The sequence below is a fragment of the Narcine bancroftii genome, chromosome 4 (assembly GCF_036971445.1).
Source record: "Narcine bancroftii isolate sNarBan1 chromosome 4, sNarBan1.hap1, whole genome shotgun sequence".
Taxonomy (NCBI): domain Eukaryota; kingdom Metazoa; phylum Chordata; class Chondrichthyes; order Torpediniformes; family Narcinidae; genus Narcine; species Narcine bancroftii.
Window position 1 is genome coordinate 32,616,640 of NC_091472.1, and position 27,026 is coordinate 32,643,665.

The window sequence follows — 27,026 nt, forward strand, 5'->3', positions numbered from 1 at the left end:
CCGAGGAATTTAAAATTTGTTCACCCTCTCCACCTCTGATCCCCCAATAATCACTGGATCGTACAACTCTTGTTTTTCCCTCCTGAAGTTCACAGTCAGCTCTTTGGTTTTAGTTTCATTGAGTGCAAGGTTGTTGTTAGTATACAATTCAACCAAGTTTTGAACCTCTCTCCTGCATGCTGACTTGTCACATTTGTGTTTTCTTATGTTATTTGATGTGCTAATCACAATTTGGATATTCATTCCCTCCACAAATTATGCATTTTTTAGATAAAACCCTCTTTAAGCTTTTGGAAATATTTATTTTTGAAACAAATAATAATAATAAAAGCCTGATAACCATACCTGTTATTGATACTTTAGAACAACTCCAATTATCCGAAATCGGATTCTCCGAAATACTCAGTTATCTGAAAAAAAAAAAATTTGGATAAACGAGGATATCTGAAATCCTAATTTATCCAAATTTTTTTCAGAGTCGAACTGACCGGGGACATTGGGCTCTTGGCAGCAGCAGCAGATCTCAGGCTCTCGGCTCTGGCAGCAATGGACCTCGGGCTCCTGGCACTGACAGCAACAGACGTTGGGCTCCTGGCGCTGACAGCAACGGACCTCGGGCTCCCAGCAAAGGAAGCAGTGATGGGCCTCAGGCTCTCGGCGGCAGCAGTGACCTCAAGCTCCGGCATGAGCAGGGCCTCAGTGGAGAGGTGTCAGCGATCGGTGGTGGCCAGAATATTTTTGGTGAGAATTAAACATTATTTTAATGCTTAAAAAGCCTTACCTTGTTGTTTGCTACTGTTTAAACATTGTTACATGTGATTTACTGTTGCTATTGGGTTGTTTTTAGAAAATGACCGGTTCTTCTAAAAAATGGTTATCCAAAATTGGCCTGGTCCCGACCATTTCGGATAATCGGAGTTGACTGTATATATTTATAGTTGAAACACAAACCATGAAAAAACAGCTAAAAAAATGACTAATTAAATTAAAACGAATGTGTCAACAAATAGCACATTTATGCTTTGGCAACACTGTGTTTGAAACACAAAACTTATTATACACAACATATAGGATATAATTGTTTTCAGTTTTTTAAAAATATTTTAACATAGTGTCAGTGTTTATTGAAATAATAGGTATGGGGTTATCAGGCTTTTATTATTTTTTAATCTCAAAAACAAATCTATTTAGGGCCATGGCCAAGCAGAGGATCTGAGCACACATGTTCTGAAAAAGGTCTTCAGGAAAAGTATTAAAAGTACGATTTTAAATTTAAAAAAATTCAGAATTTTATCATCAAAAATGGATAAAACTAGTACTAAATGACCAAAACAAAAATTGAAGAAACAGCAGCTCAACCAGGAACATCGATGAGAAGTGGCACAGAATGGGCCTTGGGACTGGCTGAACCAGCAGAGCTGGTGGTGGGGGGTAGGTCAGCCCAAGATGTAGCTAATATATTGAACAAGATGGAAACTTTGTGCTCTTGCTTTACTCTTGCTTTGCATCAGTATTAAGAGACATATTTGTTATGATAGCATGGAAGTCTGAATGAAATGAATGGTACAAGTGGAGGCTGAGCTGGACAAAAGACAGGCCAAAGACTCTGGAAGAAAAAGCAAAAACGACCATATCAACCATATAGAAAATTTCAGCAGACATAATAATGTAAGAATTATTGGACTGAGTGAAGGAATCGAGGGAAAGATCCAGTGAGCATTTTTGAAACATGGATCCCCCAAATGCTGGGGCAAAACAAGCAAAATACAAAGCTGCAAACTGAAGGATACACCAGACCCTCAGACCCAGAAGAATACACACACTCATCCCTAGCTCTGACAGTGACATAAGCAGTAAATGACCACAATCAGTCCTGGTAAGACTTTTAAGTTACCAGGAGCGGGACGCGATCTTGGGAGCAGCATAAAAATGTTCAAAAAATAATGGCCCATTCATGGTGGACAATGAAAAAGTTTTTCATTTTTCCAGGACGTTAGTCCTGCCTTTGTCAAACAAAGAATTTGACAAGGTAAAGAGACAACTGTGATCCAAAAACATAAATACTCAATGACTTATCCAGCGATGATGAGGGTCAATGTCTTAGAAGGTAATCGAAGAATTTTCAAGAATATGGAAGAAGTGAAAGAATTTTTACAAAAGCTGTGAAAAGATTATATGAAGATTGAAAAGAACGTTTTAAAACAGGACTAACTGAAAAATTTATCTTTTTTCAATCTTGTAGTATTGAACCATCTTATTTTTTCTGAAAAAATCAGTAATATGCATGCAGAGTGCTGGCGAGAAAGTGGAGAGGAAAGCGGCAGGATGGGAACTCCAATGACAGGGGGAAAATGGCATTGGGAGAGGAGTGGTTTTAAAAAATGGTGCTAAGGGAGGGGTTCTTTTCCTTTGGAAAATTCCTCGGGCCTTTTTCATGGGCTTCCAGGTTTTACTGCTTATGTCACTGTCAGAGCTAGGGATGAGTGTGTGTATTTTTAAAGGGGAAATGTATATGTTTCTTAAATGGAAAATGTTACTCAAAAGAGAAATGTTTCTTAAAGGGGAAATACTACAAAATTATTTAAAAATCCGGAAAGATTTTATTGTTATACAATATTTGTTTGAAAAATGGTAAGGATAAAACCCTAAATTTTATTAGCCTTAATATTAATGGAAGAGGAAAAGGGTCCTGGAATACTTAAAGAAATTAAAAATAGCTATTGTAGCCGACTGCTACAAAGAAACGCACACACTCGCAGGGTGGGAGGTTAAGCTCTGAGATTTATTGAAGCTGGAAGAGTTGGAGTTCCTACCGTTTGTTTGATTGGCTGACATCAGCCACATGAATAACAATAGCCATGTGAATACCCTTCTTCCCCAGCCTGTTATTGATCTGTTAGCTGGGCAGCTTGGCCAGCACCATTTTAGGGCTGCTGGTCTTGTACTGGTCTAGCTTTTACCCCCGTCGGTTTGTTGTCCTGGGAGTCGCTTTAGTGATCTCTGTCTGCGTCTACTGACGCGCGATGTGCCGGCCCGATCTCCGCAGTTGCGGGCCACCACATGACACCCCCCCAGAACCGTCGTTACAGTCTATAGTGTCCGTAGGTATAGTCCCCATGAGGTGTTAGTGCCTCCACGGGTTCTGCTGTGGGCAGGCTTGAGTCTATCTGTAGTGAGGACCTCTGGTTTACCACCGATGTCCAGCTCGAGGGTGGCTCTGTTGTTCCGGATAACATGAAAGGGACTTTTGTATGGCTTCTGCAGTAGTGAATGGTGAGGTCCTCTGTGTACAAACACGTACTCACAGTCCTTGAGTTCTTTGGGGATGTTGGACTTGGCTTCTCCATGTCTGGAGGGTGGGATTGGAGCCAGGTTACCGACCTTTTCTCTCAGCCTGTCCAGGAAGGTGGTTGTCTCCTCCTGCTGTCCTCTGGCCTGTGGAATGAAATCCCCGGGAACCATGAGTGGAGTTTCGTAGACGAGTTCAGTGGAGGATGCGTGGAGGTGTTCTTTTGGCGCTGTTCAGATGCCCAGTAGTGCCCATGGTAGCTCATCCACCCATTTGGGGCACTTGAGTCTGGTCACGAGGGTGGTCTTGAGGTGCCTGTGGAAATGCTCCACCATGCTGTTGGCTTGCGGGTGGTATGCTGTCATATGGTGTAGCTGAGCGCCCTACAGGTTGGCAATGTCGGTCCACAAACTGAAGGTGAACTGTGCACCTCAGTGAGAAGTGATGTGCTGTGGCAGTCCAAATCTTGCAATCCAGGATGAGAGGAGTACTTTGGCACAGGACCTGGTGGATGTGTCAGCCGGGGGGATTGCTTCTGGCCACTGGGTAAAGCGGTCAACCACTGTGAACAGGTAGCGGAAACCCTGAGAAACTGGCAAGGGTCCCACTATGTCCACGTGAATGTGGTCAAACCTGCGTTCCGTTGGCTCAAAAGGCTGTGGCAGGACCTTGGTGTATCTCTGCACTTTGGCTGTTTGGTACTGCGTACATGCCTTGGCCCACCCTTGGACTTGTTTCTGCAATCCATGCCACACGTACTTGCTGGCCAGCAGCCAGACCGTATTCCTGATGGATGGGTGTGCCAGCCCATGAATGGAATCAAAAACTAGTCGTCTCCATGCCGTTGGGACAATAGGTTGAACCTGCCCTGTGGCCACGTCGCACAGGATGGTGGTAGTACCTGTGCCAACTGGAATATCCTGAAGCCGAAGGCCTGTGACATTGGTCCTGTACTGCGGGATCTCGTCATCCTGCTACTGTGTCTCTACCAGTGCTGCTAAGTCCAGTCCGTTGACCAGAGAGTGGATTCTGTGTCTTGACAAGGCGTCCGCGACCACGTTGTCTTTGCCCAAGATGTGCCTGACGTCAGTGGTGTACTCCGAGGTGTAAGACAAGTGTCTCTGTTGGCGGGCTGACCAGGGATCAGAAATTTTAGCCAGGGTGAAAGTTTGTGGTCCGTGAAAGCCCTTCCCTCAAGAAAGTACCAGAAGAGGCGGATGGCTAAATACAGCGCCAGCACTGTACTTTAGTTCAGGGGGAATGAACTAGTTCAGAGGACCCCCTGATGTTTGCTGAAGAAAGATAGTGGGTTCCAACTTCCTTCTATCTGCTGCTCCAGAACTCCACCAATTGCTGTTCCTGAGGCATCAACTGTGAGGGCTGTGGGTGCATCTGGTCTGGGGTGGGCCAGGAGTGCAGTTTTGGCCAGGACTTCCTTAGTTTCCACAAATGCACGCGCGGATTCGTGGTCCCAGGTCAGGTCCTTTTCCTTGCTGGACATTAGGATGAACAGAGGGTGCATCACTCAAGCAGCTGCTGGGATAAACCCGCTAAAAGTTTATCATCCCCACAAACTCCTGCAGACATTTGGGTGTATTGAGCTTCGGGAAGCTGCAGATGGCCTCTACCTTGTCGGGCAGTGGTGTGGCCCCGTACTTTGTAATCCTGTGGCCCAGGAAGTTGATGGTGTTCAGGCCAAACTGACATTTGGCGAGGTTGATGGTGAGGCCGAACTCCTGCAGACAACTACTGAGATTTTGGAGGTGCTGAAGGTGTTCCTGTTGGGTTCTACTTGCCACGAGGATATCGTTGAGGTAGCCAAAAGTGCTGTCCAGGTCTCGGCCCACTGTGTCCATCAGTCGCTGGAATGTCTGTGCCGCATTTTTGAGCCCGAATGGCATCCTCAGGAACTCGAACAGACCAAATGGAGTGATGATGGTTGTCTTAGGGATGTCATCAGGATGCACCGCGATCTGGTGATATCCTCGCACGAGGTCCACTTTTGAGAATATTGTTGCCTCGTGCAGGTTTGCCGCAAAATCCTGGATGTGTGGCATGGGGTAATGGTCCGGAGTGGTGGCTTCGTTGAGCCGGCAATAGTCGCTACATGGTCTCCAGCCCCCAGTTGCTTTAGGCACCATGTTCAGGGGTGAGGCCCCTTGGGCTGTCTGACCATCGAACAACAACAAACTCCTCGAGCTTGCAGAACTCCTCCTTGGCCAGTCAGAGCTTCTCCAGGAGAAGTCGTCTCGCCCTTGTATGGAGAGGTGGGCCCTTGATTAGGATGTGATGTCTGACACCGTGTTGAGGCATCTCTGCTGTGAACTGAGGGGAATCCCACTAGCACCTTGGAGAACTCATCCACCGATCTGTAGACAGAGTCCAGGTGCAATGCTGAAAACCTAGAGCCCCTCAGTGCGATGGTCTGGTAGGTTGGTGTGGATGAGTCACTTACCCTTAAGGTCCACTAGAAGACTGTGGGCTCGTAGGAAATCCGCTCTGAGGAGTTGATGTTCCACTGCAGCCAGGGTGAACTCCCACGAGAAGTGACTGCCCCAGAACTGCAGCTCGGTCCTACGAGTGCCATAGGTCCGTATACTACTGTTGTTGGTAGCCCTCAACATGGGTCACACTAGCCTGCACCTAGAGTCCAACCATGTCGGGGGTATCACGCTGACCTCTGCTCCGGTATCCACCAGGAAGCGTCTGCTGGACAGGCGGTCTACGATGTACAGGAGGCTCTCTTGGTGACCAGCCGTTGTGGCCATCAGTGACTGCTGGGCTTTGTTGTTTCCCTGGAACTCGCAGGGGGATTGGCATCGGTGGGCCTCGGTGCCCCATCTCCGGTGGTAGAAGCACCATCTGTCGCTGGACTTGCTCCTGCCTCTCTCTTGTCTGCTGTTCCTTGCTTGGGACTGCTCTGGTCTGATTGCAGGACTTCTTTACGAACACCACGGTAGCCGAGCACTGAATGTCTGAATGTCTGCCCATGCTGCGACTTTCTGGGGTCGGTGAAATCCGCATCCGCCAGGAGCAGTTGGATGTCTTCAGGAACACCTGCTCGAACATGATGCCAGGCTGCTCATCTCCCAGGAGGGCCGGAATCTTGTTGATGAGTGCTGACTGGGATCTGTCTCCAAGCCAGGTGGAGCAAACATACTCCTCGCTCTCGCTGCGAGAGTTTGAACGTCTCGGGTAATAGCTCTTTTAAGGCCGCATAAGTGCCTTCCGTTGGTGGCCTGTGGATAAAGTTGGCCACTCTGTCTGCAGTCTGTGGATCCAGGGTGCTGACCACATGGTAGTACCAGGTGGTCTCTGCTCTGATGCCCTGGATCTGGAACTAAGCCTCCGCCTGGTCGAACCACACGCCAGATCGAACTGTCCAGAAGGTCGGGAGCTTCAAGCCAACTGCTCTGACTGCTGCTTCGTTCTCCAATGCTAGGTTTAGATTCCTTCTAAACTGTCGGGGTCACCAATTATAGCCAACTGTGACAAAAAAACACACACACTCGCAGTGTGAGTGGTTAGGCTCTGAGATTTATTGAGACTGGAAAGACTCCTATTATACAGTTGGAGTTCCTGCCATTTGATTGGCTGACATCAGCCACATGAATAACAATAGCGGGCAGGAACATTGTTGCATGTGAATACCCTTCTTCCCCAGCCTGTTATTGATTTGTTAGCTGGGCAGCCTGGCCAGCACCATTTTAGGGCTGCTGGTCTTATAATGCTCTAGCTTTTACCCCCACTGGTTCATTGTCCTGGAAATCATTTTAGCGATCTCTGTCTCCGTCTACCGTCGCGCATATGTGCCAGCCCGACCTCTGCAATTGCAGGCCGCCACACTATAATCTTTCTGCAGGAAATACATCTTACTAAATTGGAACATGATAAATTGAAAAGAGGATGGGTAGGACAAATAATATTGTCTTCTTTGGGTTCAAAGGCAAGAGGAGTAGAAATTCTAATTAATAAAAATACATCAGTATTAATAGAAGGCACATTAGTTGACCAGGATGGAGGGTATGTAATGGTACAAAGTAAAATTTATGGAGAAGCATGCATACTTATGAATATCTATACCCCAAATTATGACAATGAAGTCTTTATGAAGGATATCTTCTTAAAACCAGCAGAGAGAAGGCAAAATATTAGGTCGGAGGAGATTTTAACTTTTCTTGGACCCAATATTAGATAAATCTGCAAGAACAGTAATGAAAGCAAAAGCGGAAAAATCCACAATTTCATATATGAAGGATCTAAATCTTATCGATATATGGAGAAAATTAAATCCCACTGAGAAAGACTATTCATTTTACTCAAGGGTATATGATTCATATGCAAGGATTGATTTATTTTTAATGTCTGCCCAGCTAAAAGGTAGTGTGATAAAAACAGAATACCTAGCGAGGCTTTTATCAGACCACTCACCACAAACATTAACTATTACAATAATGGAAAAGCAAGAAAATGTATACAGATAGCATCTCAATGCCACGTTACTCAAAAGTCCACACTTCTGCGAGTTTATTAGATCAAAATATTTTGTTAAACAAATCAGCCATCTACTAATAATAACTTTTTGATACAGGACATGCTCAAAACATACCTAAGGGGACAAATTATATCCTATACAAAATATCTTAAGAGAGAAGTAAACAGTTTGGAGAAAGTTATTGCAAAATTAGAAAAAAAAATCAAAGAACAAGACTACAAGAAGAATTCAGACTACTGGAGAATTAAAAAGCTAAGATACAAACATATAGAACAAAAAAAGCTATATTAAAAACTAAACACAAATATTATGAGTTGGGCACATAAAGTCTTATCTTAGCAAGTTAAAACAGAGGGGTCATCTAGAATAATAAATGCTATAAAAACAGAGACAGATAAACAAAAGAAAATTAATAATTTTTAGACAATATTACATGAAATTATACAAATCAGAATTACTAGGAGACAAGAATGAAATGGAAGAATTTCTATTGAATGTTTAACTCCAAAGCCAGAAGAGAGAGAAAAGATAGAAATAGACACCCCCTTTATAAGAGAAGAAATTGAAAAAGCCCTGGGTACTCTACAGGCTAATTAATCTCCAGGAGAGGATGCATTCTTTCCTGAGATTTACAGACAAATCAAAGAATTAGTGATGCACTTATTAATGGATGTTCTGGACCAAGCACAGACCCTCCTGGAATCATTCTCAAATGCCATTATTACAAAATCACCAAAAGAAATAAGGATCCATTAAAAACTTTGTCATATAGACCAATTTCGCTGTAAAATGCTGATTATAAGATACTAGCAAAAGCATTTGCTAATGGATTATGACGATATCTACCATAACTGATACATATTGACTAGATAAGATTTGTTAAAGGAAGACATTCCTCAAATAGTCTAGGAAGGTTATTTAATATAATACATATGGCAAAATTCTAATGGAATCAAAGTATTATTGTCTCCCTGGATGCGGAAAAACATTTGACCATTTGGAATGGTTCTTTCTATTTAAAAAAAATTGAAAAATTTGGCATAGGCAGAATATTTATAAACTGGATAAAAACTCAACAGTATAAACCACAAGCTAAAATTATAACCAATAGCAAGATGTCAGCGGTGTTTCCCTTGAATAGATCAAGTGGACAAGGATGCCTCCTGTTCCCAGAGCTTTTTACACTAGAAATTGTACCACTATCAGAGATAATAAGAGTGGAGCCAGATATAAAGGGCTTCAATGTTGGACAAAAAGAGCACAAAATTAGTTTATTTGCCGGTGACAGTTAATCAGACCCAGTTAAATCTTTGTTAAAATTATAAGGAATATTAGAAAATATTCTGGCTATAAAATAAATATGGACAAAAGTGAGATAATATCATTGATACATTTAGAATGCAAAAGGTATCAAAAAGGAAGTAAATTTAAAAGGAAGACAAATGAATAAAATATCATGGAATAGCATTGGCAATAATCTACAAAATCTGTTTAAACTAAATAACATTCTTTTTTGAGGAAGATGAAAGTAATGCCAAAGCTACAATATCTTTTTCAATTGTTGCCTATTCCATTACCTAAAAAATTATTTAAATTATTAAAAGATCATATTAGACAGTTCCTATGGAATAATAAGACACCAAGAATTACATTGGAAAAACTGGCATGGGACTATGGGCTGGGAAAACTTAGGCTTACAGATTTTTGTGGAAGACAGCCTCCCTTCTTGGATTCAAATGGGAATGTACTCAATGGGGGAGGGAGAAGCAAAGGATCTTATCTATAAATGGAGTGTCAAATCAGTAAAAAAGACAGATAATCCTATAATAATACATATGATCAGAACATTGCAGAAAATTAATGAATGTATAGAGAAAATAAAGTAGGGATATCAATAAAAACTCCACTGTGTAAAAATGTGTTATAGGCAATATGGAATTTGTGATATGACAAAGGAATAAGATATATTGAAGATTGTTACACAGAAGGATCTCTTATATCTTTCAAACAACTAAAACATAAATACAGAGTGGCCAATGAGACCTTCTATTGTTTTCTCCACTGAACAGAAAGATGGGGACCAACGATAACCTCACATGAAACTAGTGAAATGGAACAAACGTTATGGATATGGAATTCACCTAAATTTATAACAAAAATGTATTAAGCTCTCCAAAGTGAAAGTGCAAAACCAGATTTACAGAGGTCAAGAGAAAGATGGGAGTCAGACTTGGGTCAGAAAGAAGTGGTCAGATTGGTGTACGGACAGTATGACATCAATTGTAAATGCAAGATATGGAATAGTTCAGTATAATTTTCGGCACCAATTAAATCTTGCTCCATTGAAGTTACATCGATCAAAGGCAGAAATTTCAGAGATGTGTTTCAGATGTGGGACTGAAATAGGAACTTTTCTACATGCTACATGGTCGTGTGTAAAGATGAGGCCATTTTGGCATGATATCACAGAAAAATTAACCAGGATAACAAGATGGCCTTTGCAGATGACCCAGAGCTATATTTACTTGGCAATTTTATTGAGATAAGTTAAAAAAATGACTAAATATAAAATCTAATTTATAAAAATAGCATTCGCAATAGCAAAAAAAAGTATTGCAATCACTTGGAAGTCCAACTCCCCTCTACTTATAGCACGACGGACTGTGGAAATGAACAGCTGTATACCTATGGAAAAAAATCACATATAATTTAAAGAATAAGTACAGTGTATGACATTTTTGTAAAGATCTGGCAGCCATACCTGGACCACATAGGGGTCCAAATACAGTAACAGAAAGGAATATAAATGATGATATTATACATACCCAAACATGATTTTCCCAACTGTATTCTATACATTTAAAAGATATGTGAGCTCTGACAGTGTGCGGATCTGTATGTATAGAAGGGGGAAGGGAGTGAGGGAATGTTTTGTTTTTGTTGTTGTTTCTATGAAAAGTGTAATATATTGTGTTATTGAAGATTTTATGTATATTTTTTAAAAATCAAAAATATTTTTAAAAATCCTATTTTCCACAGTCTAAAAAGGGTTATATCTCAAATTTTTTTTTCCTTTCATTTTTTTTTGGTTTTTTTTACAGTACCTTCAAAAATGACAAAACAAGGATATGATGAACAATAGATTAAATTTGGATTCACATCCTTCTATGATTGAGGAAAATGAAAAGGAGTATGCCTCCTATGTCATAAGGTTCTTGGAAATCACTCTCTGTGACCATTCCAGTTTTTGCTGGACCTGACGAAGATTCATCTGCGACACTAACATAAGGATATAGACTTTTTCAAGCAGATAGAAGGGAGCCTAAAGCATCAGTGCTTGGATGGAAGTGGAGCATACCTACAACAAGAAAAGTGTCTCATAGAAGTGTCTCTTATGCTATATGCCTTCTCATTGCAGAACAGAAGAAACCTCACAGTTGGAGAAACATTGACCAAGCCATGTGCCCTGAGGTTGAGGAAAGTGAAATGAAGCTGAAAAAAAAATCCCCTTGTCAAATTCTACAGTGCAAAGGAGGATTGCAGATTTATCTGACATAAAAGAACAGGTCATTGCCGAAATCAATGATGTTACATTTGGATTGTTCTCTATTAAGCTTGTCTTGTTCCCAGCTTCTTGCCTTTGTTCAGTGTATGATAGGAAAATCCATCAAGGAATGTTGAAGTCAGTGAAGTCCTTGATGATCTACAAAATGAATTCATTGACCTTAAAAACAATTCTGGATGTAGAGAAGTGTTTGAGTCTTCATAAATCTTTGAGTTTTGGCCAAAAGTGATGGATAGTTACCCCAAAATTGTGAAGGAGGTTCTGGCCTTCACGGCCACTTATCTTTGTGAATCAGGCTTTTCAACATTGCTGCAATTTAACACAAAAGCACAAAACCACCTTGAAGTGGAGGCAGATCACTGGTGTGCATTATCTAAAACAGAACCAAGGACGTGGGAGATTTTATGTTCAGTGTATGCTTGCAGTGTTTTTTGTTCTTTACCAATGCTCAGGAAAATACCTTAAATTAGATAAAGATGTGTTTCTTACAGAGCTGCAATTGACTTGAAAATATTGCTCAGTCATTGCCACAAGTGGGCCATGGCATGTTAGGCCAGAAGCCAGGTGGGTCTTAAACCGTAAAAGGTTAAGAACCTCTAGTGTAAAGTGAGTAGACCAGAGGTTCTATAGTACTGATGGAGATTATGGAGGAGATTTTCCTATCAATCATCATTAATTGTAGTCTGGAGATGAGGAAATCCAGGATCCAATTACACAGTGGGGTACTGAGGCCCAAGTCTTGGAGTTTGCTGATGAGTTTTGAGGGAATGATGGTGTTGAATGTTGAACTACAGTCAAAAAAGAGCATCCTTATGTCTATGACTTTGCTGCTGCTCCAGGGCTTCATGTAAGGCCAGTGAAATGGCATCTGCCATAGACCTATTGCTGCAGTAGGCAAATTGGGATGAATCCATTTTCACTGCTCAGACAAGAACTGAAATGCTTCAAAAACAGCCTCTCAAAACACTTAATGTGGTGCTGCTAGTCAGTAATCATTTAGCCAGGTTACCACACTCTTCTTGGCCATAGGTATGATTAATACCTGTTTGAAACAGGTGGGTACCATGCCCTGAGATGTTGAAAATATCCATTAATATATTGGCAAGTTGGTCAGCACAGGTTTTCAGTACTCAGCCAGTACTCAGCACGGACCCAGTGCTTTCCTTAGATTTACACTCGTGAAAGCAGCCCACATATCATCCTCAGATGCTGCCAATAGAGGATCATAAGGGACATGGGGGTGCACAATGGCTCTTTCTTGATCAAATCGGCTGCAGAAGGCATTGAGTTCATCTGGTAGCGAAGCTTTGCTGTCTCCTATTGCACCAGATTTAGTTTTGTAGCAGGTTATGTCATTTAGACCTTGCCAGAGCTGTCAAGTATCCTTTGTTATTTCCATTTTTGTCCAGAATCTCTACACTTAAATGACTGTGATCAGGTTCTCACCAGGTTCCAGATTTCATTGTTTATCCAGGACTTCTAGTTAGGGAAATCCTGAACGATTTGGTGGGGAAAATTTGACAACAGCTATTTTGATAAAGTCTGTTACAACCTGATGTAATTATTCAAATTAGGCCCAGGATCAATAATGAAAGAAATAGGAAGCTTGAAAAAAAAATTGTAAAAGTTTCTATATTTATACAAAAAGATATGGATCATCAAATGTTAATGTGAGACTCTCATCAACCAAGAAAAGAGAAATTACATTGAAGAATCAAGGATGACCAAGAAGTATCTCTTACACAAAACACATAGAAAACTTGGGAATATTGGAGAAGGGCAGTCTTGAACATGAATGGGGGGATGGGGGACTGAAATTAGCATTAAAAAACAAATGTTGCAGAAATTAATGGGAATGTAAGTCTGTAAATGCCCAGGACCTGATGAACTGAAGCACAAGATTTTGAATGAAGTGGCTAACAAAGTTATCAGCTTCCAAACTTTAATTGATTCTAAGATTGAATTCACAGACTCTAAGATTGATTCCATAGAGCAGAAAGTAACAGATTTAACTGTACTGTTTAAAAAATAATGGAGAAAGAAAACAGAAAACAATTAACCAGTTTAAATATTAATGAAAGAAGGAAAAATGTTGGAATTAATTATAAAAGTAAAAACTAATCATTTGATTTGGCAGTCAATGTGGATTTTTCTGATAGATATTTTAGTTTTTTTTGAGATTGTAATTATCAGATATGATGAAAGCAAACCAGTTAATGTAATATATTTCACTAAGGTGCCACACAGAGAGCATTAAACAAAATTATAGCACAATTGATGGGAAGTGTAGATTTGACAGAACATTGGAATAAAGAGTCATTTAGTTAGATAAAAGAATAGCTATCATCTTATTCAGAAGTATCGAATGCTTAAAGAATTTTTTTAAAACATATTGCACTTTGCAATTAGATACAAGAGTATGAAAAATGCAAGGGAGCAATAACTCTCAACAATTATGAAAACTGCTTCTAGAGAACAACACGACTTAGTGGCTTTAGATGCAGAAAAAGCTTTTGATCGTGTTGAATGGTATTTTTTATTTAAAAATTTGGAACATTTTAAATTTGGTTCAGCTTTTATTGGATGGGTAAAAGCTTTATATAATTATTCTTCAGCTAGGGTAGTAACAAATGGGTTAATTTCTCCTTCATTTACCTTATCAGGATTGTCCATCAACTCTAGTTTTATTTGCTTTGGTGATTGAACCTTTGATTCAATCTATGAGACAGAATGTTAATATTAAAGGTATTAATGTTGGGGAAGATTAATATAAAATTAATCTATTTGCGGATGATGTGTTAATTTATTTAACAAATCCTAAGGAATCTTTAGTATATTTACAGACATGTTCGGAACAATATGGTAAAATATCTGGGTATAAAATTAATTGGGACAAGAGTGAATTGTCACCCGTTTCAAATGAAAATGATTTGGAGTGTAAACAGATTACTCAGTTTCATTGGTCTGATAAGATAAAGTATATAGGAGTGATAATAAACGTGGAATATTGTCAGTTATATCAGTTGAATTATATACCATTGTTAAGAAAAATTAAAGCAGATTTGAAGAGGTGGAAAGATTTACCTTTAACTTTAATAGGAAGGGTGAATTGTATTAAGATGAATGTGTTTCCACGAATACAATATTTTTTTCAATCTATTCCTTGTTTTTTACCAAAGTCTTTTTTTTTTAAGAATTAAATGCTCCAGTTCATTTATTTTTTGTGGAAGAATAAATTATCTAGAGTTTCACTGAAAAAATTGACTTGGAAATATGCGTTAGGAGGTCCTCAGATACCAAATTTTGAAAATTATTATGAGGCAGCACAATTGAAATGTATTAATCAAATGTTAGATAGGGAACAAACTCCTATATGGGCTAGAGCAGAATTAACTCAACTTTCAGAAAGTGATGTAAATTCTTTTATTTATAAGTGGAGACCAAGTTTTTTGAAGTCTCATAATGTTCCTGTACTTAGACATTTAATTGATATTTGGTATAAGAGAGATTGTAATAATTGGAGCAAAGGGTAGAATTACTGTTCGGGCTCCTATATATAGAAATAATATTATACCATTTTCAATGGATAGTTGTTATTTAAAGGAATGGGATTTAAAAGGTATTCGAAGGGTAGATGATTGTTTTAAGAAAGGAGTTTTTCTTTCTTTTATTCAATTACAAGAAAAATTTTATATTGCACTGAATTCAATGTTTGCTTATTATCAAATACGAGCTTTTTTAAAAGAAAATTTTGGACAAGAAATTAAACTTCCTAATTTGTCCAGATTTGAAAAATTAATCAAAGAACCGTTGAAAAAAGTATTTATATCAGAAATGTACAGTTTGCTGCAAGAGAAGATGAATAAACTTGGTGTTTTTAGAATAAAAAGCAAATGGGAGGAGTTACAACTTATTATATTGGAGGAGGATTGGTTAAAGATATGTGAAAATGTGGTAACTAAGTTGATTAATGTAAGATATAATTTAGTTAATTATAACTTTGTAAATCAGTTTTATTTGACACCGGAGAAGTTGAAAAGATATGGTTTTAGGGTTTCAGATTTATGTTTTCGGTGTGGAGTACAAAAAGGGACTTTTCTACATTCGGTTTGGTTATATAAAAAAGTGCAAAATTTTTGGTTAAAAGTTAGACAATTTTGAGAATGTTGATATAATATTCAGTTATTACTTGATCCTATATTATTTTATTAGGATCTATGACAGACTTAAGAGGATTGAAATTGGATAAATTTCAAATAGCTTTTATTTGTTTGACTTTAGCTGTTGCAAGAAAATGTATAGCAGTAAGATGGAAAGATGATGTAGAGATTAGTATTCAAAGATGGCATAATGAATTGAAATTCTGTATCTATTTAGAAAAAATAACACATAGATTATATAATAATTATGTTTTTTTTATTAAAATGTGGGACCATATTTAAAATATATGTGTCTTAGTATATGTTAATTAAGATATTTAATTATCTTTATATATGTTATGTTGAGGCACTTTTAGATTTTGAATAAAGCTCCATTAGTATGTAGAAGTAGGGCTAGTTTTATTTTTTTAGGGGATGGAGGGATGGGGGGGGTTTATTAATTTACTAATTGAAGACTATGTATTTTACTAATGTATTTTTGTAACAGGATTTTTTTAATTGTTTTATCTTTTTAAAATATTATAAATAAAGTTTTTTAAAAAACCCAGTTATGAAAACGATGGATCTACCATCTCAAGATAAAGCACGGAAAAGATAACCCTGCGCTCAGCGACAGCAATTCCAGAAGACTACCGAGAAAGTTCTGAGATCAAATGCAGCAGGAGAAATAAGAGTGCTCTTCAAAGTTACACTTTAGCAGCATCTTCCTCTTCGTTGGTTCTCCATCAGAAACAAATGTCTGCATATTGCCACATTTATTCGTTTACAGCACCTACATAATTATGAGCTAAGATCCAAAGTGATGTCCCTCTCTTATACAAAATGGATCTTTCTGACATGTTAAAAAAAAAGTGAACATTCAAACTAAATTTTAATTTTGAACTAAATTTTAAAAAATTTAGGGAACCATGAACAATGCTAGTATCTGAGTTACTAGTGGGAATAAAATAGTTTGCTACAGGAAGATTTGTTTTGACCATAATTTTTTATTTATTATTTAAATTATGGAAGTCTTGCATTTTAATTTGCATTCTGGTATACATTTTTAAAACTTATTTCAACAATATTGTCCAATATTCATGCCTGATTGAATTAATACTTTTATTCATGCACTGAGATAACAGACAGACAAAGAAAGACTGACACACAAGAATAAAGTGGTAAAGAATCCTGATAAATCACATAAAAATGAAAGTGATATACAGAAGCACACAGGGAGTAGCAAAAATTATATTTGCTCACATCGCAAAGAGCACACTTGGTCCATAAATGCATTAATCCAACCTCATGCTTATTAATTATTTACCTTTTGCCCTCCAATCATCACTCTCTCACCCAACTTCAGGCCCAGTGACATCAGTAGTGCCTTTCCTGAGATGTGGTCATAGTTTGTCAGCATCGACTTTGATATGTCACACGTCAGCGGTAATGCATCCAGAAGAATCTGCTTTAATTCTTTGGCAATTGCTGCTGCTTCTGCCATATCAAGGGGCATGTCCAAAGGATCAGGAACAGTATCTACTGGCATCTGCCCTTTATCATTCTGTCCAAGAGAAAAAAAATAACTTGTAAAATCATGCAAGCATTTCCCTTCAGATAATTTATTTTGCTTACTCTTTAAAATCACCATCACTTTACATTCTTTTGTTAATAATGACTATATGTGTGGTTGCCACAGTTTTGCAAAATGTCAAATCAAATACACTATTAATTACAAAAAGCACCAAAAAGTAAAAAATGCCTTGATAACCTAATGAGACAAGGCTACTTTAATGAATTTGGAAGTAATAGCTCATTACAATTTGTTTAATGTGGCTTAATTTACAGAAATTATTTTTAGATAGAATGAGAATTTCTCGTGTTTATTAAAATAAGCTGCTAAAAAAAAAGGATGTTCAAAGAAGAGAAGCAATTAATCCTGTAGTCCATAAAGACTACACTTCCTCATCCTCTTCCCATGGTCCTAGAAATTCTTCCTTCCAAGATAATCAACCAGTTTCTATTTATGCCATATATTTCGCTAATACATCAAAAGCAGGAATAGGTTTACACTTATCAGAAAACTTCAAATCACCATGGTAACCAGAGTTGAGTTATGCAAAACAATGGAATAAAGCAAAAGCAAACAAAAACAACCCAGTCCAAATGTTCGATCAGTTGCTACTTTTTTTCTTCTTTTCTTTCTTTGGCTTGGATACGCGGACGAAGATTTATGGAGGGGGTAAAAGTCCACGTCAGCTGCAGGCTCGTTTGTGGCTGACAAGTCCGATGCGGGACAGGCAGACACGGTTGCAGCGGCTGCAGGGGAAAATTGGTTGGTTGGGGTTGGGTGTTGGGTTTTTCCTCCTTTGCCTTTTGTCAGTGAGGTGGGCTCTGCGGTCTTCTTCAAAGGAGGTTGCTGCCCGCCAAACTGTGAGGCGCCAAGATGCACGGTTTGAGGCGATATCAGCCCACTGGCGGTGGTCAATGTGGCAGGCACCAAGAGATTTCTTTAGGCAGTCCTTGTACCTTTTCTTTGGTGCACCTCTGTCACGGTGGCCAGTGGAGAGCTCGCCATATAACACGATCTTGGGAAGACGATGATCCTCCATTCTGGAGACGTGACCCACCCAGCGCAGCTGGATCTTCAGCAGCATGGACTCGATGCTGTCGACCTCTGCCATCTCGAGTACTTCGACGTTAGGGATGAAAGCGCTCCAATGGATGTTGAGGATGGAGCGGAGACAACGCTGGTGGAAGCGTTCTAGGAGCCGTAGGTGATGCCGGTAGAGGACCCATGATTCGGAGCCGAACAGGAGTGTGGGTATGACAACGGCTCTGTATACACTTTTTGCCCCATCGGTAAATTACAAATTGATGTTATTTCCAGGAAATTATTATTTTCAATTCATTTTATATTAGTCCTTCATCAATAGAAGACATTTGGACAACAATTTTTTTTTTCAAAATGTTTGCTTCCTGAAAAAAAAATTGGGGATTATAAAAGACAACCTTCAAGCTGAACACAAAGATAATTTATATTTGCTGTATCATGTAGGAAGTTGGAGAAACATTACATTAACTTTTTATTGCATAGTAGTATGTTTAATCCTAACGCTAACCCTAACCCTAAATTGAAGACAATATTGCTATTGTTCAGTACACTCACTATGCTATTGCCTGAAGAACATGTTCATCAACATACGTTCAATCTATATCAATGTAATGCCTGTCTGCATCTATCCTAAGCATCCCCAGGCCTAAGACAACATTTGCATAGCACCTGCACTGAGCGCATGTCCAGGCATGCTTGGGCTGACCAAAACAACTTGCTTTGTGGCCAATATACCAGTGGACTTAAAATATGATAAGAAATCACAAAGGTAGGTTATATCATAAAAAAGGTACATGATAGGAAAGTCTAAGATGATTTTTTAAATCCACAAAATCCATAAAATACACCCAAAAGTGTTCAGAAAGCAAAATCATCATTGTCCATCGATGTCAGATATGATTGGACAATGCACATGAGGAGAGAATACTTCAACATTCATGTAGAATGGGCAACAAATTTTTTTCATAATTGTTAAAAGAGCATAATTATTTTTTACTGTATTTTTGCATATGTATAAAGATCACAACATCCTGGCAATTAGCATAGCCACAGACAAGGACAGAAAAAAAGGGATATGAAAATATTTAATTGGGGAAGAGTTAATTACAATGATATTAGGAAGGGACTTGGGATAGTTCATTATGAACAGATGTTCTCAGGGAAATGCATAACAGAAATGTGGAGGCTGTTTAGTGATCACTTGCATAGGGTTCTGGATAAGTCTGTCCCACTGAGACAAAAAAAGATGCAGGGTAAAGAAGTCACAGTTGACAAGAGAGGTAGAATATTTGGTTAGGAGCAGGAAGGAAGCATATAAGCAGGGCTCTAAAAATAATAAAGTAGCCAGGAAGGGCCACAGCAAGAAAGGGACACGAGAATCCCTTGCCAAGATTTAAAGAAACCAGTGAGGGCCCAAAGCCTGGCTTATTTATACAAAGGAAAGGTGGGAGACAGACATGGGCACAATCCATGAGTGGTGCTGGTCAGACTGGTGTCCGGATAGCATAACAGCAGTTATTAATGCCGGGTACAGGTTGGTGCAATATAATTTCTTGCATCAATGGTACCTCATACCACAAAAACTACATAAATCTAATCCAGAAATTGGAACCTTTATCCATTCAACCAGGCTACCTACAAAAGTGGGGCTTAGAGGACATTATGAAAAAAATTACAAAGGTAGATTTTCCACAGGTTTCAGAATTGAACCTTCTGGGAAATATTATGGACATCACTTTTAGACTGTCCGTATACCAAATTCAGTTTGTGAAGATCACCTTGTCAGTAGCCAGGAAGTGTATAGCGATAACATGGAAATCTGAATCCCAACTAAACATTACATGATGGAATACGGAGATAGAGTTGTATTCCCCTGGAAAAATCACATACAATTTAAGGAGAAAATATGACACATTCATTAGGATAACATAGTTACACCCCTTCTAAGTAGAAGAAAGGTTAAAATCTGTACTAATAGTGAAACGATTGAGATAAATGAAAAGGGTCATGGCACAGATGATGTGCTTTTGTTTCGTATCTTTTCCATTTTATTTTATGTTACTTTTGGTTTATATTTGGTTTGTTTAAGGGTCTGTGACTATAGATTTTTGGTTCTTTATGTTTGTTTAATTAACATAATCTTTTCCTTGTAGTATTAGGGTATGGGGAGGAACCGAGAGGGTTGGATGGGGGAAAATGTTGAGAAAGATTACATTGTTGTTTTGGATTTGTGTGAATCTTGGAAAATCAAAAATAAAATATTTAAAAAAAAGATTTAAAGAAACCTCCCAAGACATTCGACAAGTACTAGAAGAACAGGATGATGGCTAGAGTGAGGGTAGGACCCCAGAAAGACAGAGGAGGAAAATGTGCCTGGAGGAAGAGAATAAAAAAGGCATACAGCACGGTATAAGCCCTTTCAGCCGACGAGCCGGTGTCACCCAATTAGACTCGATTGACCTACAATCCCAGTATATTTTGAATGGTGGGGGGAAACCAGAGCACCCATAGGAAACCCACGCAGACACAGGAGAAGGTGCAAACTCTTTACAGAAAGCACGGAATTTAAACCCTGGTGCCGGTCATTGACACTGTAACAGCATTGCGCTAACCACTACACTAACTGTGTCACATTAGTGGAGGTTCTTAATGAATACTTTGCCAAAATGTGCACCAGTAAATTATGAAAGTTTGCATACACTGTGATTTACATACAAACATAGAAATGCTGCAGGAATTCAGCAGGTCCTGCAGCAATCATAGGAGGTAAAGATATATAATCTGAGCCCTTCTTCAAGATATGAGTTAAAAAAACAGGCATGTGCCTCAATTAAAAGGATGGAGAAAAGAAAAAAGGGCAGAGGGGGAGCACAGACCAACAGAAATAAGGTGTTAATTTGATACGGATAGGAGGATATCATCAAAGAGGAATAGGTGAGAACTGATAGGGGGAGGGGGTTGGGGGGAGTGTTGGCTCTATGAGTGCAGAGCCTGGGGAAAGGAGACAGAGAGAGAGAAAGCTAGAGGAAAGGAAACATAGGAAAAGATTAGGGGGGGGGGGCGGACTAAGAGAAACTGGGTTGATGTTAAAGCCACCCAGTTGGAGAGTGCCCAGATGGAATACGAGGTGTTATTCCTCCAACAGAGAGAAGGACCTTGACAAGTGTAAAGCAGGCCAATAGGATGGAGCATGTTGAGTTAATAAAGTTATTTTTATGGGATTAAAATAGTAGAAGATTGCACATGTTCTCTCACCATTAATGTGCAAACACTTTAATATACTTTAATTGAAATATCATTTGAATGAAAAATAGAAATTTTTATTCTTTCTTAGGCTTGGCTTCGCGGACGAAGATTTATGGAGGGGGTAAAAGTCCACGTCAGCTGCAGGCTCGTTTGTGGCTGACAAGTCCGATGCGGGACAGGCAGACACGGTTGCAGCGGCTGCAGGGGAAAGTTGGTTGGTTGGAGTTGGGTGTTGGGTTTTTCCTCCTTTGCCTTTTGTCAGTGAGGTGGGCTCTGCGGTCTTCTTCAAAGGAGGTTGCTGCCCGCCAAACTGTGAGACGCCAAGATGCATGGTTTGAGGCGATATCAGCCCACTGGCGGTGGTCAATGTGTCAGGCACCAAGAGATTTCTTTAGGCAGTCCTTGTACCTTTTCTTTGGTGCACCTCTGTCATGGTGGCCAGTGGAGAGCTCGCCATATAACACGATCTTGGGAAGGCGATGGTCCTCCATTCTGGAGACGTGACCCACCCAGCGCAGCTGGATCTTCAGCAGCGTGGACTCGATGTTGTCGACCTCTGCCATCTCGAGTACTTCGACGTTAGGGATGAAAGCGCTCCAATGGATGTTGAGGATGGAGCGGAGACAACGCTGGTGGAAGCGTTCTAGGAGCCGTAGGTGATGCCGGTAGAGGACCCATGATTCGGAGCCGAACAGGAGTGTGGGTATGACAACGGCTCTGTATACGCTTATCTTTGTGAGGTTTTTCAGTTGGTTGTTTTTCCAGACTCTTTTGTGTAGTCTTCCAAAGGTGCTATTTGCCTTGGCGAGTCTGTTGTCTATCTCATTGTTGATCCTTGCATCTGATGAAATGGTGCAGCCGAGATAGGTAAACTGGTTGACCGTTTTGAGTTTTGTGTGCCCGATGGAGATGTTGGGGGGCTGGTAGTCATGGTGGGGAGCTGGCTGATGGAGGACCTCAGTTTTCTTCAGGCTGACTTCCAGGCCAAACATTTTGTCAGTTTCCGCAAAGCAGGACGTCAAGCGCTGAAGAGCTGGCTCTGAATGGGCAACTAAAGCGGGATCGTCTGCGAAGAGTAGTTCACGGACAAGTTTCTCTTGTGTCTTGGTGTGAGCTTGCAGGCGCCTCAGATTGAAGAGACTGCCATCCGTGCGGTACCGGATGTAAACAGCGTCTTCATTGTTGAGGTCTTTCATGGCTTGGTTCATCTTCAGCGCAAACTCCGGGAGATCCAAAATGAGTGGTGGACTATCCTCGCCAAACGAACCCAGCTCAGCGCGGACATTGGCGACTTCAGGGGTTTCTACGAGGCTCTAAAGGCTGTGTACGGCCCCTCTCCCCAAGTCCAAAGCCCACTGCGCAGATCAGACGGCAAAAAAAAAATTATAAGAATTCAGGAATTAGTTATTTTTATTGCTCAATTGCAAAAGAATTAGTCAAACCTTTCTATCAAAATTTCCAGCTTTCTATCAAGTAAATAACATGGACAAATCATGTTGGCTCAATTATACAAATCTAATTGTACTTCCTATTTTCACCTCCATTATTGTAGCACTACACCAAAACCTCAATAATCCTCTTCAATTGCTCAGAAATCCTAATGATTGCCATCTGACTCAATGGATACTGATTCCCATGCTCCATCTAACACACCAGTGTCCAAGAACATAGAAGACTGAGAAGTGACCTTATTGAGAGGCATGGATAAAGTGCATGTGAACAGTCTTTATTACAGGGTACATGATTCTAGAACTGGAGGACATTAGTTTAAGGTGAGAGAGAAGATATTTAAGAGGAATCTGATGCAAAACTTTTTCACTCAGAAGTTCATCTGTATCTAGAATGAGTTGCCTGATGAAGCCATAAAACTGGGTACAATTTTTGGCTCTTTAATATATTGACTTCATCCCTGGGGCAGCGGGAAGTATAGACAAGAGTCGTTGAAGGCGAGGTTGTTTTGCGTGATGCCCTGAGCTATATTCACAACACTTAGTAGTTTCTTGGGGTCTTGGACAAAGCCCTCCCCATACTAAGCTATGATGCAGCTGGTTAGGATACTTTCTACAGTGCATCTATAAAAATTGGTAAAGACATTAGAGACAAGTTAACTTAAACAGCCAAGAAGGCACGCAAATGCCTCAACTTCCTCAGAAGCCAAAAGATACTTGTCCCCAATGTCTTTATCAATTTTTATAGATACACAGTAGAAAGTATCCTAATCAGCTGCATCACAGCTTTGTCTGGAAACAGCTTTGTCCAGGACCCCAAAAAACTGCTAAATTTTGTGAATATAGCTCAGGGCATCACACAAAATAACCTTGCCTTCAACACATGCACTTCCCACTACCGCAGGAAAGAAGCAAATATATTAAAGGATCATATCATGTCAGTCACACTCTCTTCTTCCTCTTCCCTTTAGGCAGAAGATGCACAAATTTGAAAATAGATAACACTAGATTTAAAGACTGTTTATTTCCTGATGTTATCAAAAGCTTGAATAAGCTCATTAGTTAAAAAAAAATTAACTCTTGATCTCACTAATCCTACCTCATCACAGCCTTTGCTCCATTTTAACTGAACTTCTCTCTGTAACACTATACTTTGCATTTCTGTTTTATTTTTGCATAACTTGCCATTCTTAAGAATGGGCAATTTGCCTGAATACTACACTAAATAGTTATATACTGTATCGCAATACATGTGACAATAAACAATTCATTTCAAGGTCCGTACTCTTTGGGTATCTTGCTTCGCGGACAAAGATTTATGGAGGGGGGTAAAAGTCCACGTCAGCTGCAGGCTCGATTGTGGCTGACAAGTCCGATGCGGGACAGGCAGACACGGTTGCAGCGGTTGCAGGGGAAAATTGGTGGGTTGGGGTTGGGTGTTGGGTTTTTCCTCCTTTGTCTTTTGTCAGTGAGGTGGGCTCTGCGGTCTTCTTCAAAGGAGGTTGCTGCCTGCCGAACTGTGAGGCGCCAAGATGCACGGTTTGAGGCGATATCAGCCCACTGGCGGTGGTCAATGTGGCAGGCACCAAGAGATTTCTTTAGGCAGTCCTTGTACCTCTTCTTTGGTGCACCTCTGTCACAGTGGCCAGTGGAGAGCTCGCCATATAACACGATCTTGGGAAGGCGATGGTCCTCCATTCAAGAGACGTGACCCACCCAGCTGAGCTGGATCTTCAGCAGCGTGGACTCGATGCTGTCGGCCTCTGCCATCTCGAGTACTTCGATGTTAGGGATGAAGTCGCTCCAATGAATTTTGAGGATGGAGTGGAGACAACGCTGGTGGAAGCGTTCTAGGAGCCGTAGGTGATGCCGGTAGAGGACCCATGATTCGGAGCCGAACAGGAGTGTGGGTATGACAACGGCTCTGTATACACTAATCTTTGTGAGGTTTTTCAGTTGGTTGTTTTTCCAGACTCTTTTGTGTAGTCTTCCAAAGGCGCTATTTGCTTGGAGAGTCTGTTGTCTATCTCGTTGTCGATCCTTGCATCTGATGAAATGGTGCAGCCGAGATAGGTAAACTGGTTGACCGTTTTGAGTTTTGTGTGCCCGATGGAGATGTGGGGGGGCTGGTAGTCATGGTGGGGAGCTGGCTGATGGAGGACCTCCGTTTTCTTCAGGCTGACTTCCAGGCCAAACATTTTGGCAGTTTCCGCAAAACTGAGTTGGAGGTGAAACTACTATTGTGTATGTAAATGACATGATCTTTTATGTTTGATCCTGCTCTCACTGGCTGGCTCATGACTCCTCCTCTTTATCTCCCATAAAGGCTGTCATGCCACAACCCTGCCCCCGGTTCGAGCCCAGGTCAGTATGAACCAGCAACATAAGGGATGCTGCCCATCTCTTGCTAATAAAGCCTTCAGTTCCAGTAACTTCAGTCTTTGCATAATTGATCGTGCATCAATTTTATCAAAATGGTCAACCAGTTTACCTACCTTGGCTGCACCATTTCATCTGATGCAAGGATCAACAAAGAGATAGACAACAGACTCGCCAAGGCAAATAGCGCCTTTGGAAGACTACACAAAAGAGTCTGGAAAAACAACCACCTGAAGAAACACACAAAGATCAGCGTGTACAGAGCCATTGTCATACCCACGCTCCTGTTCGGATCCGAATCATAGGTCCTCTACCGGCATCACCTACGGCTCCTAGAATGCTTCTATCAGCGCTGTCTCCGCTCCATCCTCAACATTCATTGGAATGACTTCATCACCAACATCGAAGTACTCGAACTGGCAGAGTCCGCAAGCATCGAATGCACGCTGCTGAAGACCCAACTGCGCTGGGTGGGTCACATCTCCAGAATGGAGGACCATTGCCTTCCCAAGATCGTGTTCTATGGTGAGCTCTCCACTGGCCACCGAGACAGAGGTGCACCAAAGAAGAGATACAAGGACTGCTTAAAGAAATCTCTTGGTGCCTGCCACATTGACCACCGCCAGTGGGCTGATATCGCCTCCAACTGTGCATCTTGGCGCCTCACAGTTCGGTGGGCAGCAACCTCCTTTGAAGAAGACCACAGAGCACACCTCACTGACAAAAGACAAAGGAGGAAAAACCCAACACCCAACCCCAACCACCAATTTTCCCTTGCAACCGCTGCAACCGTGCCTGCCGGTCCCGCATCGGACTTGTCAGTCACCAACGAGCCTGCAGCAGACATATCCCTCCATAAATCTTCATTCGCGAAGCCAAGCCAAAGAAAGAAGAAGAAGGAGAAAGAAAGAATTTTATTAGCAAGACTTTGTTTGTTCAGAACATGCACAGATACTTGAAATTGGACTGCCTAGAGATTGACCCAAGGGAACCTGAAGAAGTGGACAAATTCATGCTCTGGCACAAGGGCAAGCATCCGAGGAAACACTGCCCTGCCAAGGACGCCGTCTGCTCCAACTGTGGGAAGAAGGGACAGTTCATGTAAGTCTAAGCAAGCCCCCAAGCCCAGTAGCGCCACATGTGAATGGGGTCCGCCATCATTAATGCAGTCACTTCCACCACCACTTCAAGGAACCTAGAACGCCCACACGTGCGCACCACAGAGATCACTGACCCTGATGACATCACTTCCACCTTTCCCCTCTTCCCTTTTGGTGAATAATGACCAGGCCACGTGCACGCCATAGGGGGGACACCATCTTATCGGACCACTGGCAACCAACGGAACTCCTCAGATGATGAGCTGACATTGGCATTAGTAACCATGGATCAATGCAGACCATACCAACTTTCCAGAGCCACGATGGACATCCAGGTAAACGGATGCCCCAGTGACTCCCTATTCAACAGTGGGAGCACGGTGAACTTCATTCGCCCGAACACTGTTCAGCATTACTTCCTCGTGGTGCCTGAGAGGGAAAGTATCTCCCTAGCCTCCCAATCCAAATCGGCCAAAGTTTGTAGCAGTTGTACTGTGACACTGACTATCTGAGGCACAGTATAGCATGACATCAAGCTCCTAGTACTGCCACAGCTCAGCACACCCATCTTATTGGGTTAGCCTTCCAGGGCAACTTAAAGTGTATCACCATGGAGTACGACAGGATCCACATTCCCCTCACGGTCTGTAACGAACAATTTGTGGACTACCCTCCCCTCCCCCTCACCACATGGCCAACCAACAGCCCAAAACCCAATCACCACAGCCGATTAGCGGCCTCTCCAAATTCT

The 27,026-nt window shown here is 40.8% G+C and overlaps 1 protein-coding gene across 10 annotated transcripts in view; it reads right to left on the reverse strand.

The window, feature by feature from the left end:
• LOC138760434 (CAP-Gly domain-containing linker protein 4) overlaps positions 1-27,026 on the reverse strand; it is a 396,307-nt gene that overhangs the window by 251,265 nt on the left and 118,016 nt on the right. For all 10 annotated transcript variants that reach the window (XR_011355597.1, XM_069931024.1, XM_069931023.1 and 7 more), the window contains one exon: positions 16,816-17,052. Coding sequence is in view for 9 of the 10 variants with exons in the window: in XM_069931024.1 (XP_069787125.1) it covers positions 16,816-17,052 (237 nt within the window). In the remaining variant the exon portion in view is untranslated. The remainder of the gene's footprint in view (positions 1-16,815; positions 17,053-27,026) is intronic.